This window comes from Boleophthalmus pectinirostris, unplaced genomic scaffold, assembly GCF_026225935.1.
Source record: "Boleophthalmus pectinirostris isolate CB_2022bp ecotype Guang Dong unplaced genomic scaffold, ASM2622593v1 HiC_scaffold_15, whole genome shotgun sequence".
NCBI lineage: Eukaryota > Metazoa > Chordata > Actinopteri > Gobiiformes > Gobiidae > Boleophthalmus > Boleophthalmus pectinirostris.
In genome coordinates, this window is record NW_026571070.1 from 1,098,713 (window position 1) to 1,113,696 (window position 14,984).

At 47.5% G+C, this 14,984-nt stretch overlaps 2 protein-coding genes across 2 annotated transcripts in view; one reads left to right on the forward strand and one right to left on the reverse strand.

Moving 5' to 3' along the window:
* LOC110173960 (tomoregulin-1-like) overlaps nt 1–3,022 on the reverse strand; it is a 12,102-nt gene extending 9,080 nt beyond the window's left edge. The window contains exon 1 of the mRNA XM_020939984.2: nt 2,513–3,022. Coding sequence (XP_020795643.2) covers nt 2,513–2,639 — 127 coding nt within the window. The 5' untranslated portion in view covers nt 2,640–3,022. The remainder of the gene's footprint in view (nt 1–2,512) is intronic.
* An 8,415-nt stretch (nt 3,023–11,437) lies between these two features.
* LOC110153500 (melanoma receptor tyrosine-protein kinase-like) overlaps nt 11,438–14,984 on the forward strand; it is a 63,629-nt gene continuing 60,082 nt past the window's right edge. The window contains exon 1 of the mRNA XM_055151204.1: nt 11,438–11,615. Coding sequence (XP_055007179.1) covers nt 11,522–11,615 — 94 coding nt within the window. The 5' untranslated portion in view covers nt 11,438–11,521. The remainder of the gene's footprint in view (nt 11,616–14,984) is intronic.

A 14,984-nucleotide genomic window follows, 5' to 3' on the forward strand; every position in this document is an offset into this window, starting at 1 on the left:
AAGAGAGTTCAGTCCTGGTTTAGACCTGGTTTAGTCCTGGTTTAGACCTGGTTTAGTCCTAGTTCAGTCCTGTTTTAGTCCTGGTTTAGTCCAGTTTTAGTCCTGGTTTAGACCTGGTTTAGTCCTAGTTTAGTCCTGTTTTAGTCCTGGTTTAGTCCAGTTTTAGTCCTGGTTTAGTCCAGTTTTAGTCCTGGTTTAGTCCTAGTTTAGTCCTGTTTTAGTCCTGGTTTAGTCCAGTTTTAGTCCTGGTTTAGACCTGGTTTAGTCCTGGTTTAATCCAGTTTTAGTCCAGTTTTAGTCCAGGTTCAGACCTGGTTTAGTCCAGTTTTAGTCCTGGTTCAGTCTGTAGTGTAGCTGCTGTGGCCAGAGGGCATTGTGGGTAACGCGGTCTTTAGTCGTGGTATTCACTAATGAGAGACCCGCCGCCCTGTAATTACCCCGCCAACCAATCAGAGCCCAGCCCACACCTCAAAGCAGCCAATCAGGAGGGAGCAGCAGTTAGACCGACCAATCAGAGCCCGGGAGGAAATGAGCCCCATAAAAACCACCACAGGCCTCAGATTTAAAGCTCTAGTGTGGACTTTTCCCCCGTGTGGGGCCTGCAGGTGCTGGACGAGGAGTTAGAGAAAAAACTACATGAAAAATGAACAAAAAATAATAATTTATAAAATAATAATAATAATGAAGATTCAAATTCAGGTTTAGCCCCTAGTCTAGAACTGGTTCAGTCCTGGTTTTGGTTTAGTCCTGGTTTTGGTTTAGTCCTGGTTTTGGTTCAGTCCTGGTTTTGGTTTAGTCCTGGTTTTGGTTCAGTCCTGGTTTTGGTTTAGTCCTGGTTTTGGTTCAGTCCTGGTTTTGGTTCAGTCCTGGTGTTTTGTTGTGGGGCTTTTATTGTGAAGGTCGAGTTTTTCACAGTCGCCTCTGATCTCCATGGAAACACCCCCCGAGATTTACCACCAAACAACAACCCCCAGAGACCAGGCCTAGTCCTGGTTTAGACCGGGTTTAGTCCTGGTTTAGACCGGGTTTAGTCCTGGTTTAGACCGGGTTTAGTCCTGGTTTAGACAGGGTTTAGTCCTGGTTTTAGACCTTTTATAACCCAGGTCAACCCAGTTCAGAAAAACTGGTCCAGGTCTTTTCCTGGTCCTGGTCTGGTCTGGTCCTAGTCTGGTCCTGGTCTGGTCCTAGTCTGGTCCTGGTCTGGTCCTGGTCCTGGTCCTGGTCTGGATTTTCTGTTTGATCATCAGATTTGACACTTTGATGTTTTGAGGAAACGAGAGTCAAGTCACATCCCAGGACACGACTCCAACAGTCTGGAGCAGTTTGGTTTGGTTTAGTTTGGTTTGGTTTAGTTTGGTTTAGTTTAGTTTGGTTTGGATCAGTTTAGTTTGAGTTTAAATGAGATCAAGTCTTTTCAGTTTCTTTATTTTCGATATCGACACTTAAACCCAAAGATCTTAAATCACTGAAACTGATCAGAGCAGGTTTTAGATTGATGAGTTCGTGCACGAGCCCACGTGCACAGGCGTGTGCACGTGGGCTCGTGCACAGGCGTGTGCACGTGGGCTCGTGCACGAGTCTTGTCTGTAATTATCTCTAAATAGAGGCACTTGGGCAGAGGAGTGGTCACATCTGGAGCACAGGCTGCTCTCCAACTCCAACAAAGTCCTGGACCAGTCCTGGTTTAGATCTGGTTTAGATCTAGGCCAGTCCTGGTTCAGTCCTGGTTTAGTCCTGGTCCGTGTTTAAACTGTGGTTCTGATCAACATCAGTGACAAATCCTGGTTCAGTCTCATAATTCACTTGGTCTTGGTTTTAGTCTTGGATTTAGTCCTGGTTTAATCCCTGTCTGGCTTGGGTCAGACCTGGTTAAGTCCATGTTTAGTCCTGGTTTAGTTCTGGGGGCTTTATAACAAACTTACAGAGTGAATAAGCTCCAGGAGCGAGAACGTTCGAAACACTGACACTGTGACCTGGTTTAGTCCTGGTTTAGTCCTAGTTTAGTCCTGGTTTAGTCCTGGTTTAGTCCTGGTTTAGTCCTGGTTTAGTCCTGGTTTAGTCCTGGTTTAGTTCTGGTCTAGTTCTGGTCTAGTCCTGGTTCAGTGAGACCCTCTGTATGTTCTGTTATTACATGTAAATAATCTTGTTATTAGACCCCAGTTCTGTTCCTTGGTGCAGAATCTCTCCTCTAAGACTTTAGTCCTGCTCCTGATTTATATAGAGCTGCTCCAGACCTGGTTCAGAGTCCTGGTTCAGTCCTGGTTCAGTCCTGGTTCAGTCCTGGTTCAGTCCTGGTTCAGTCCTGGTTTAGTCCTGGTTTAGTCCTGGTTCAGTCCTGGTTCAGTCCTCCTGGTTCAGTCCTGGTTCAGTCCTGGTTTAGTCCTGGTTCAGTCCTGGTTTAGTCCTGGTTCAGTCCTGGTTTAGTCCTGGTTTAGTCCTGGTTCAGTCCTGGTTTAGTCCTGGTTCAGTCCTGGTTCAGTCCTGGTTCCGGCCCGTCAGGTGCAGGTCTTACCTGTGCACTCGGCCTTCCCGGGCCCACAGTCTTGTCCGCTGCGGGGAAAGGAGCTCCATGCGGCGGGCAGGAGCAGCAGCATGAGGCCGCAGGAGAAGCACGATCCCCGGAGGAGCGGAGGAGCCATGATGGAGGTCGAGACGGAGCGAAGGACGCGGAGAGGAGGGGCGCGCTGTGGATGAATGAGCCGAGGAGCCGCTGCTGTAAACGGGACAGAAACACGAGAACAGTCCGCTCCGGGACGCGGTTCGGTCCCGGGAAATCACGCGTCGAGTCCCGGGTACCGTGTGTCCCAAAGCACCGGGAACTGCGCTGGAATAAAGCCGAGGAGTGGCGCTCGGAGCTCGGTCAGGAAAACAAAGCCTGCGCGCAGGGCCTGGGGCTTCTGTCCGACCCCCACTCCCCCTGTTCTTCTCCCGGAGTCCGTGTGCGCTCAGCCGGACCCAGCGACCTCCATCCCCCGCCGAGCCCCCAGTGTCCCCCGAAACCACCGCACAGATCCACCGCGAGGAGCTCCGGAGCCGCAGCGGGGCGAAGCAGAGAACCCGAGCCGAGAAAGAGCGAGGGTGCGCCGGGCAGAGGCAGGGCGCGTCGGTGCGTCGGACGGTGGGACTTTTTTTTTGTCCTGCGCGTCTCCGGCGAAGCGCATCAACAAAGGGCCGCGTCACGTGACGCACAGGCCACGCCCACCGCGGGGACACTGGGCTCGCGGCGGGAGGTCCGTGCGCGTGACCCCCCCCCTAATCACTTTAATTGTCTTTATGCAAATGAGGCTAATCACCATTAAAGCGAGATCATGAGACTCAGAAAAGCTGCGCTGTGGAACATTTCTGCGGCTCTGCGCAGGTCTGTCTCCATGGAGACGAGAGGAGAACGTTTCACTGGATTTATGATCGTAAAGTGATGATCCTGTTTCCTCCTCGAGCTCTTTTATTATGAGTCTGTTTACATCTGCACAGCTCCACACGCTCTGTCCCACCTCGTGATGTCATCAAGTGCTTTTCTTTCTTTTTTTTTTAAATTAATATTCTACAACAAAAAAACAAAGAAAAAAAATAAAGAAAACAAAAACAGAGACAAGAGTTTATTCTTGGTGCCAAATAATCATTTAAATCAACTGAACGTCACAAGAAAAGAAATAAATATAAATGAAATCAAATAAATCAGAACATTTAGACTCAAATTCTACATGATTTAAAATAAAACATCATCACAATACAAAAAAAACAACAACACATAAATGAATAAATAAATAAAGTAGTTAAGGAGCTGGTGGAGGTGGACAATATGGAGGAGGTGATGGAGCTGGAGGAGCTGGAGGGTGGAGGAGGTGGAGTTGTGTTGAGGCTGTGAGGAGCAAATGGAGGAGGTGATGGAAGAGGAGGAGGTGATGGAGGTGGTGGTGGAGGAGGTGATGGTGGAGGAGGAGCTGGAGGTGATGGTGGAGGAGGTGATGGTGGTGGAGGAGGTGGAGGTGATGGTGGAGGAGGTGATGGTGATGATGGAGGTGGTGGAGGAGGAGCTGGAGGTGGTGGAGGAGGTGATGGTGGAGGAGAGGTGGTGGAGGAGGTGATGGTGGAGGAGGAGGTGATGGTGGAGGAGGTGGGAGGAGGTGGTGGGGAGGTGGAGGAGGTGGAGTTGTGTTGAGGCTGTGAGGAGCAGATGGTGAATCTTCTGTGGAACAAAAGGAAACGACTCTTCACCCACAAACACCAGGTCAAAGGTGAAAGAAAAACTGATACTAGAGAGAAGAGAGGAGAAGAGAGAAGAGGAAGAGGAGGAGGAGGAAGAGAAGAGGAGGGGGGGGGGCGGTGCAGATCTTTGACCTGGAAACAAACATGTGAATTATTTATTTGATCCTGAAGAGAAAAACTGTGATGAAAACTTCTGTCCACCAGAGGACACTGCTCCCTACAAACACTGCTCCCTACAAACACTGCTCCCTACAAACACTGCTCCCTACAAACACTGCTCCCTACTGCTGCTTTTACTGAAGAAAAGCTGCAGATTTAATATTTGTCATTTGTATTTAGTTTTTTACAGATTTGTGTTTATAAAAATATATTTTTACATTGTAAATAAATAAATAATTGTAAAATGTGATTCACATTTGTGGATCAACAACGACACAAACTCAAACACACACTGACACACACAAACACACACACAGACACACACTGACACAGACACACACAGACACACACTGACACAGACACACACACACTGACACAGACATGAACTCAGACATACACACGTGTGTCCAGCAGATGGCGCTGTTGTACAGGAGGTTTGTTCACACATGAAATAATTTAATTTAATAAAAACACATCATTAATAATAAAAAAGGAACTGACCTCATAAACAATTTATGAATGTTACACACAAACACACACAGACACACACAAACACAACACACACCTATGGAACAAGAATGAATTGAACAAAATTTTCACTTTTGCAATATATATATATATATATATATATATATATATATATATATATATATATATATAGTGCTGTCATGCGATTAAAAAAATTGAGAGATTAATTAATTATGATTTGTAATTAAATTAATTAATCTCATTTTAATCTCATCTAAAAATTGCTGAGAAAAGCTTCAATTTGAGGTATTTTCATTTAAATTCATTCTTACATTATTGTGGCAGATCAAAACACTGATATAGATTTAAAAAAAGTGACTTTATAAAGTCATTTATTGTTTAACAAATCTCTCCAAATTTGTCTGTTGAGCCCAAGTCTCCATGAATAAGAAACTGTTTGTTGTAAAGCAGCAAAGACGAGGAAATCTGAACATAATAACTTTTGTCTACTTAAAGACAATAAAAAGTCCAGTCTTTCCTTAACCAGATTAAAAAAATATTATTGATAGAGAAATGCTTTATATATGAGATCACTGGTTTTTAAGTCTGGTTTAGTCCTGGTTTAGTTCTGGTTTAGTCTGGTTCAGTCCTGGTTTAGTTTAGAGTCCTGGTTTAGTTTTTCCTGGTTTTTAGTTCTGGTTTAGTCCTGGTTCATCCTGGTTTAGTTCTGATTTAGTCCTGGTTTAGACCTGGTTTTAGTTCTGGTTTTAGTCCTGGTGTTAGTTCTGGTTTAGTCCTGGTTCAGTCCTGGTTTAGACCTGGAATGGGTTAGTCCTGGTTTTAGTTCTGGTTTAGTCCTGGTTCAGTCCTGGTTTAGACCTGGTTTAGTTCTGGTTCAGTCCTGGTTTAGTTCTGATTTAGTCCTGGTTTAGACCTGGTTTAGTTCTGGTTTAGTCCTGGTTCAGTCCTGGTTTAGTTCTGATTTAGTCCTGGTTTAGACCTGGTTTTAGTTCTGGTTTTAGTCCTGGTGTTAGTTCTGGTTTAGTCCTGTTTCAGTCCTGGTTTAGACCTGGAATGGGTTAGTCCTGGTTTTAGTTTTGGTTCAGTCCTGGTTTAGTCCTGGTTTAGACCTGGTTTAGTTCTGGTTCAGTCCTGGTTTAGTCCTGGTTTAGTCCTGGTTTAATCTGGACTTGTTGATCTGAGACAAGTTCAAACCATTTTTCTTTATCTTTTCATCAGTGACAAACGACCAATCAGAACAGAAACACTGAACCAGAACTAAACCAGGTCTAAACCAGAACTAAACCAGGACTAAACCAGGACTAAACCAGAACTAAACCAGGACTAAACCAGGACTAAACCAGGACTAAACCAGAACTAAACCAGGACTAAATCAGGACTGAACCAGAACTAAACCAGGACTGAACCAGAACTAAACCAGGTCTAAACCAGAACTAAACCAGGACTGAACCAGAACTAAACCAGGACTAAATCAGGACTGAACCAGAACTAAATCAGGACTGAACCAGAACTAAACCAGGACTAAATCAGGACTAAATCAGGTCTAAACCAGAACTAAACCAGGACTGAACCAGGACTAAATCAGGACTGAACCAGAACTAAACCAGAACTAAACCAGGACTAAAAACCAGGACTAAACCAGGACTAAAAACTAAATCAGGACTAAACCAGAACTAAACCAGGACTAAACCAGGACTGAACCAGAACTAAACCAGGACTGAACCAGAACTAAACCAGGACTAAATCAGGACTAAACCAGAACTAAACCAGGACTAAACCAGGACTGAACCAGAACTAAACCAGGACTGAACCAGAACTAAACCAGAACTAAACCAGGACTAAATCAGGACTAAACCAGGACTAAATCAGGACTAAACCAGAACTAAACCAGGACTAAACCAGGACTGAACCAGAACTAAACCAGGACTGAACCAGAACTAAACCAGGACTAAATCAGGACTAAACCAGAACTAAACCAGGACTAAACCAGGACTGAACCAGAACTAAACCAGGACTGAACCAGAACTAAACCAGGACTGAACCAGAACTAAACCAGGACTAAACCAGGTCTAAACTAAAAGTCCTGGGTGCGTGTTTTCCGCCCGGCGACAGTCTGTCATTGGCTGTTAGTGACAAACGAGTGATTTTTTCCATTAACTTAAACAAATTTTGCTTCATCGACAAAAATGAAACAAGAGAAAAACAAAAGAGCAAAAGAGCCTGAATTATGGATTTAAGTCGGTCACGCGGCAAACGCCGCCGACGACAAGTCCAACGGCCGACGACAAGTCCAACGACAAGTCCAACGACAAGACCAACGACAAGACCAACGACCAACGACCAACGACAAGACCAACGACAAGACGACGAACGACAAGTCCAACGACAAGACCAACGACCAACGACAAGTCCAACGACAAGACCAACGCCCAACGACAAGTCCAACGGCCGACGACAAGACCAACGACAAGTCCAACGACCAACGACAAGTCCAACGACCAACGACAAGACCAAGACCAAGACAACCAACGACAAACGACCAACGACAAGTCCAACGCCAACGACCAAGACCAACGACAAGACCAACGACCAACGACCAACCCGACGACAAGTCCAACGACAAGACCAACGACCAACGACAACGACGCCAACGACAACCAACGACCAACCGACGACAACGACAAGACCAACGACAAGACCAACGCCGACGACAAGTCCAACGACAAGTCCGACGACGACCAACGACCAACGACCAACGACAAGTCCAACGACAAGACCAACGACGACAAGACGACAACCAACGACCAACGACAAGTCCAACGACCAACGGACGACAACGAGTCCAAACGACAACGTCCAACAAGACCAACGACAAGTCCAACGCGACGACAACGACCAACGACAAGTCCAACGACAAGACCAACGACGACAAGTCCAACGACCGACGACAAGACCAACGGCCGACGACAAGACCAACGACCGACGACAAGACCAACGACCGACGACAAGACCAACGGCCGACGACAAGACCAACGACAAGTCCAACGGCCGACGACGACAACGACAAGCCAAACGACAAGACAAGTCCAACGAGCCAACGACAAGTCCAACGGACCAACGACAACGACAAGTCCAACGGCCAACGACAAGACCAACGACCAACGGTCCGACGACAAGACCAACAAGACCGACGACAAGTCCAACGGCGACGACGACAAGACGACAAACCGACGACAAGTCCAACGACAAGTCGACGACGACCAAGACCAACGACAAGTCGACGACAAGACAACGACAAGTCCAAACGGCCGACGACCAACGACCAACGACAAGTCCAACGGCCGACGACAAGACCAACGACAACGACCAACGACAAGTCCAACGACCAACGACGACAAGTCCAACGGCCAACGACAACGACCAACGACCAACGACAAGTCCAACGACCAACGACAAGTCCAACGACAAGTCCAACGGCCAACGACAAGTCCAACGACAAGTCCAACGACAAGACCAACGACCAACGACAAGTCCAACGACAAGACCAACGACCAACGACAAGTCCAACGGCCAACGACAAGACCAACGGCCAACGACAAGTCCAACGACAAGTCCAACGGCCAACGACAAGACCAACGACAAGTCCAACGACGACGCCAACGACGACAAGACCAACGACCAACGACAAGTCCAACGGCCGACGACAAGTCCAACGGCCGACGACAAGACCAACGGCCAACGACAAGTCCAACGACCAACGACAAGTCCAACGACGACAAGTCCAACGGCCAACGACAAGTCCAACGACAAGACCAACGGCCGACGACAAGTCCAACGACAAGACCAACGGCCGACGACAAGACCAACGCCCAACGACAAGTCCAACGACAAGTCCAACAAGCCAACGACAAGTCCACACGCCGATGACAAGTCCAACGGCCGACGACAAGTCCAACGACCAACGACAAGTCCAACGACAAGACCAACGACGACAAGTCCAACGACCAACGACAAGTCCAACGACCAACGACAAGTCCAACGGACCAACGACAAGTCCAACGGCCAACGACAAGACCAACGACAAGTCCAACGGCCAACGACAAGACCAACGGCCAACGACAAGTCCAACGGCCGACGACAAGACCAACGACAAGTCCAACGACCGACGACAAGTCCAACGGACCAACGAACGACAAGTCCAACGGCCGACGACAAGTCCAACGGCCAACGACAAGACCAACGACAAGTCCAACGACAAGACCAACGACGACAAGTCCAACGACCAACGACAAGTCCAACGGCCGACGACAAGACCAACGACAAGTCCAACGGCCAACGACAAGTCCAACGACCAACGACAAGTCCAACGACCAACGACAAGTCCAACGGGCCGACGACAAGTCAACCCAACGGACGGCCAACGACAAGTCCAACAACGGCCAACGACAAGTCCAACGACCAACGGCCGACGACAAGTCAACGACAAGTCCAACGACAAGTCCAAACGACAACAAGACCAACGGCCAACGACAAGTCCAACGACAAAACCAACGGCCGACGACAAGTCCAACGACAAGACCAACGGCCAACGACAAGTCCAACGACAACCAACCAACGACAACAAGACCAACGGCCAACGACAAGTCCAACGACAAGTCCAACGGCCGACGACAAGTCCAACGGCCAACGACAAGTCCAACGGACCGACGACAAGTCCAACGGCCGACGACAACGACAAACCAACGACAAGTCCAACGACAAGACCAACGGCCAACGACAAGTCCAACGGCCGACGACAAGTCCAACGCCCGACGACAAGTCCAACCAACGACGACAAGTCCAACCAACGACAAGTCCAACGGCCAACGACGAACAAGTCCAACGACAAGACCAACGACAAGACCAACCCGACGACAAGTCCAACGACAAGAACCGACAAGTCAACGACGACAACGGCCAACGACAAGTCCAACAAGACCGACGACCAACGACCAACGCCAACGACAAGACCAACCAACGACAAGACCGACGACCGACGACAAGACCAACGACAAGTCCAAACAAGCAACGCAACGACAACAAGACAACCAACGACAAGACCAACGGCCGACGACAAGTCCAACGGCCGACGACAAGTCCAACGGCCAACGACAAGTCCAACGGCCGACGACAAGACCAACGACCAACGACAAGTCCAACGGCCAACGACAAGTCCAACGATAAATCCAACGATAAATTCTAAAGTTCTAATGTTCTGATGTTTTGTTGTTGTTTCCTGGACTTTTGTTTTGTTTCATTCACATGTTTAACACAAACCTGCACATTTAGAACGAGTTCTTCTCTCAAACTGAAAACTCTCTGTTCCACCTCGTGATGTCATCGTGTGGTGATACAGGAAGTGCTCCTCTGTGTTTTTAAACTCCACACTTCACCTTCACTAGAATCACCTGGATCAGTTCAGTCGTGGAGCTGCAGATCTCGACTGAACTCAAGAGAAAAGGAGCTCATTTATTTATTTTTATTTTTTTAAATCAATTTTATCTTTAATTTTACAATCACAATTTTTTACTAATCTGATCCTTGCCGACATTTTCATTTAAGTAAAATACAGAAATCTGTGTTTGTAAATGATAATAAAGCAACAAAAAAAAGAAGAAAAGAAAAGAAAAAAGTCCCTCAGATCATGTGGAGAATCCAGAATGTTTCTCTTTACACTTTTATATTTACTTTTCAAATGTAATCCCCTACAGATTACAGATTACATACTCCAAAATGTAGTTTGTAATGTAATCCATTAAATTATTAAAGTGAGTAATGTAATCTGATTACTTTGGATTACTTGATTTTCTGTAGAGAAACAAAGACGAGGAAATAATAAGTTTTATCTGCTAAAAGAAAATAAAAAGTCCAGATTTTACTGAACCAAATTCAAAATATTATTGATAGAAGAAGAAGAAACACGTCCACACAGAGAGAGAGAGAGAGAGAGAGAGAGAGAGAGAGAGAGAGAGAGAGAGAGAGAGAGAGAGAGAGAGAGAGGAGAGAGAGAGAGAGAGAGAGAGAGAGAGAGAGAGAGAGAGAGAGAGAGAGAGAGAGAGAGAGAGAGAGAGAGAGAGAGAGAGAGAGAGAGAGAGAGAGAGAAGAGAGAGAGAGAGAGAGAGAGAGAGAGAGAGAGAGAGAGAGAGAGAGAGAGAGAGAGAGAGAGAGAGAGAGAGAGAGAAGAGAGAGAGAGAGAAAGAGAGAGAGAGAGAGAGAGAGAGAGAGAGAGAGAGAGAGAGAGAGAGGAGAGAGAGAGAGAGAGAGAGAGAAGGAGAGAGAGAGAGAGAGAGAGAGAGAGAGAGAGAGAGAGAAGGAGAGAGAGAGAGAGAGAGAGAGAGAGAGAGAGAGAGAGAGAGAGAGAGAGAGAGAGAGAGAGAGAGAGAGAGAGAGAGAGAGAGAGAGAGAGAGAGAGAGAGAGAGAGAGAGAGAGAGAGAGAGAGAGAGAGAAGGAGTTACGGGGGGGCGGGGCTCGGTGGTGGTGGGGGCGTGTCCAGGTCTGTTCCGTGTCCGCTGCGCGTGCGTCTCTCTTCAGTCTCGTGCGCCGCGGATGGAGCTCCGTGTGCGGCTCTTCTCTCTGCGGCTCTTCCCTGCGCCTCCGGCCGCGCCACAGCGCCTCTGACCCGGGCACATGGAGCGGACACCCCGGGCCCCCCCCGGAGCCCGAACCGCGCTGCTGCTGCTGCTGCTCACCGGCCTCTGCAGCGCCCAGCCCGGCCGCAAAGGTCAGTCCCACCCGGTCACACGGACCCGAGCCTGGACCCGAGCACAGACCCGGACCCGAGCACAGACCCGAGCCTGGACCCGACCCGAGCACAGAGGACCCGAGCCTGGACCCTGGACCCGAGCACAGACCCGAGCCTGGACCCGGGATACACCTGGTTTAGTTCTGTTTTAGACCTGGTTTATTCCTCCTGCGGGACTCTGATGTCAGGTTGAAGTTTTAGTTTTATTGACTCGAATTTCCACTTATTTTAGTCCAAAATTAGAGACGCTGTTTAGTCCTGGTTTAGACCTGGTTTAGACCTGGTTAAGTCCTGGTTCAGTCCTGGTTCGGTCTCAGGTTTAGTCCTGGTTTCTTCTTCAGGTTCAGTCTTTTTCCCCGCAGGTGTCGTGATTTGATCGTGATTTGATTGTGATTTGATTGTGATTTGATCGTGATTTGATCGTGATTTCAGTTTTTGATAAATCGTAAAAATCTCGTGTCAGTTTCCGTCAGTTCACGCGCCTCGTGCACGAGCCGTGAGTTTTGACTCGATTACGAAACTCCCCGAAACGAGTCCGACCACTTTGTCAACTGCAAACGCACGCACTCCGAGTCTGAACCGGGACTAGACCAGGACCAGGACCAGGACCAGACCAGGACCAGACCCGAGACCAGACAGAGACCAGACCAGGACCAGAGCCGGGTCCGGGTCCGGGTCTCGAATTTTGCACTAGAATAATTTTAAAGTCGAAGCAATAAAACTCAATTAAACCTGACAGAAGACTCCAGAATCAGGACTAAACCAGGACTAAACCAGGTCTAAACCAGGACTAAACCAGGACTAACCAGGTCTAAACCAGGACTAAACCAGGACTTAACCAGGTCTAAACCAGGTCTAAACCAGGACTAAACCAGGTCTAAACCAGGTCTAAACCAGGACTAAACCAGGTCTAAACCAGGACTAAACCAGGTCTAAACCAGGTCTAAACCAGGTCTAACCAGGTCTAAACCAGGTCTAAACCAGGTCTAAACCAGGTCTAAACCAGGACTAAACCAGGACTTAACCAGGTCTAAACAGCGTCTCTAATTTTGGACTAAAATAAGTGGAAATTCGAGTCAGTAAAACTAAAACTTCAACCTGACATCAGAGTCCCGCATGAGGAATAAACCAGGTCTAAAACAGTAAACCAGGACTAAACCAGGACTAAACCAGGACTAAACCAGGACTAAATCAGGTCCAACTGGGGGATTTTCTTTTCGTTTATTTTCTGTGATGATCTCGGTTCTCGGACAAACGAGCCGCTTCAGCACCAAACTTCAGAAAATCAAACATACTAAGAAAATATCAAATTAAACGACGACTAGACCAGGACTAGACCAGGACTAGACCAGGACTAGACCAGGACTAGACCAGGACTAGACCAGGACTAGACCAGGACTAGACCAGGACTAGACCAGGGGCTAAATCAGGACTGAATCAGGACTGAAGTGACGGTCCTGGTCCTCTGTGGTTTTGTTTGTAGATCTTTGGTGTTTGTGGATTTTGGTCCGGTCTAAGGTCCGGGTCTGGGTCCGGGTCTCAGAGCAAACATCAAAGTCCGAGTCTGGCTCTGGTCCAGGAACAACAGAACTCAACCAGAATTTATCAGAGTCCAGAGGGAGTCAAGAAACTCCCCCCATCTGTCTCAGACTACGACTCCCCGGGGAGACCGTCCTCAGACCTGGTCCAGACCTGGTCCAGACCTGGTCCAGACCTGGTTTAGTCCTGGTTTAGTCCTGGTTTAGTCCTGGTTTAGTCCGGGTTTAGTTCTGGTTTAGACCTGGTTTATTCTGGTTTAGAGTTTCTGGTTTAGTCCTGGTTTAGTCCTGGTTTAGTCCTGGTTTAGACCTGGTTAGTCCTGGTTTAGTCCTGGTTTAGACCTGGTTTAGACCTGGTTTAGTCCTGGTTTAGTCCTGGTTTAGTCCTGGTTTAGACCTGGTTTAGACCTGGTTTAGTCCTGGTCCAGACCTGGTTTAGTCCTGGTTCAGTCTCTGTTTTGTGGTGACTGTTTTGTCTTTGCTGAATAACCTTGAAACTGTTTGTTCTTGGGAACGCGTCCAATGGAACTGAACCAGGACTAAACAAGGACTGAACCAGGACTTTTCCTGTAGAACATTTATTTTGTAATAACGATTTCAAATGTCCAACTGAGACGTGACTCTGTCCCCTGGACCAAGAACGACAACAAACAAACTAAACCACTGAACCAGGACTAAACCAGGTCTAAACCAGGACTGAACCAGGACTAAACCAGGACTAAACCAGGAAACCAGGACTAAACCAGGACTAAACCAGGTCTAAAACCAGGACTGAACCAGGACTAAACCAGGACTAAACCAGGTCTAAAACCAGGACTAAACCAGGTCTAAACCAGGACTAAACAGGTCTAAAACCAGGACTAAACCAGGTCTAAACCAGGACTAACCAGGACTAAACCAGGTCTAAACCAGGACTAAACCAGGACTAAACCAGGTCTAAACCAGGTCTAAACCAGGTCTAAACCAGGTCTAAACCAGGACTAAACCAGGACTAAACCAGGTCTAAACCAGGACTAAACCAGGTCTAAACCAGGACTAAACCAGGACTAAACCAGGTCTAAACCAGGTCTAAACCAGGTCTAAACCAGGACTAAACCAGGACTAAACCAGGTCTAAAACCAGGTCTAAACCAGGACTAAACCAGGACTAAACCAGGACTAAAACCAGGTCTAAACCAGGACTAAACCAGGTCTAAACCAGGTCTAAACCAGGACTAAACCAGGACTAAACCAGGACTAAACCAGGACTAAACCAGGACTAAACCAGGACTAAACCAGGTCTAAACCAGGACTAAACCAGGACTAAACCAGGACTAAACCAGGACTAAAACCAGGACTAAACCAGGACTAAACCAGGACTAAACCAGGACAAAACCAGGACTAAACCAGGTCTAAACCAGGACTAAACCAGGTCTAAACCAGGTCTAAACCAGGACTGAGACTAAACCAGGACTAAACCAGGACTAAACCAGGACTAAACCAGGACTAAACCAGGACTAAACCAGGACTAAACCAGGACTAAACCAGGACTAAACCAGGTCTAAACCAGGACTAAACCAGGACTAAACCAGGACTAAACCAGGACTAAAACCAGGTCTAAACCAGGACTAAACCAGGTCTAAACCAGGACTAAACCAGGACTAAACCAGGTCTAAACCAGGACTAAACCAGGAGGTCTAAACCAGGACTAAACCAGGACTAAACCAGGACTAAACCAGGACTAAACCAGGTCTAAACCAGGACTCTAAACCAGGACTAAACCAGGACTAAACCAGGACTAAACCAGGTCTAAACCAGGACTAACCAGGACT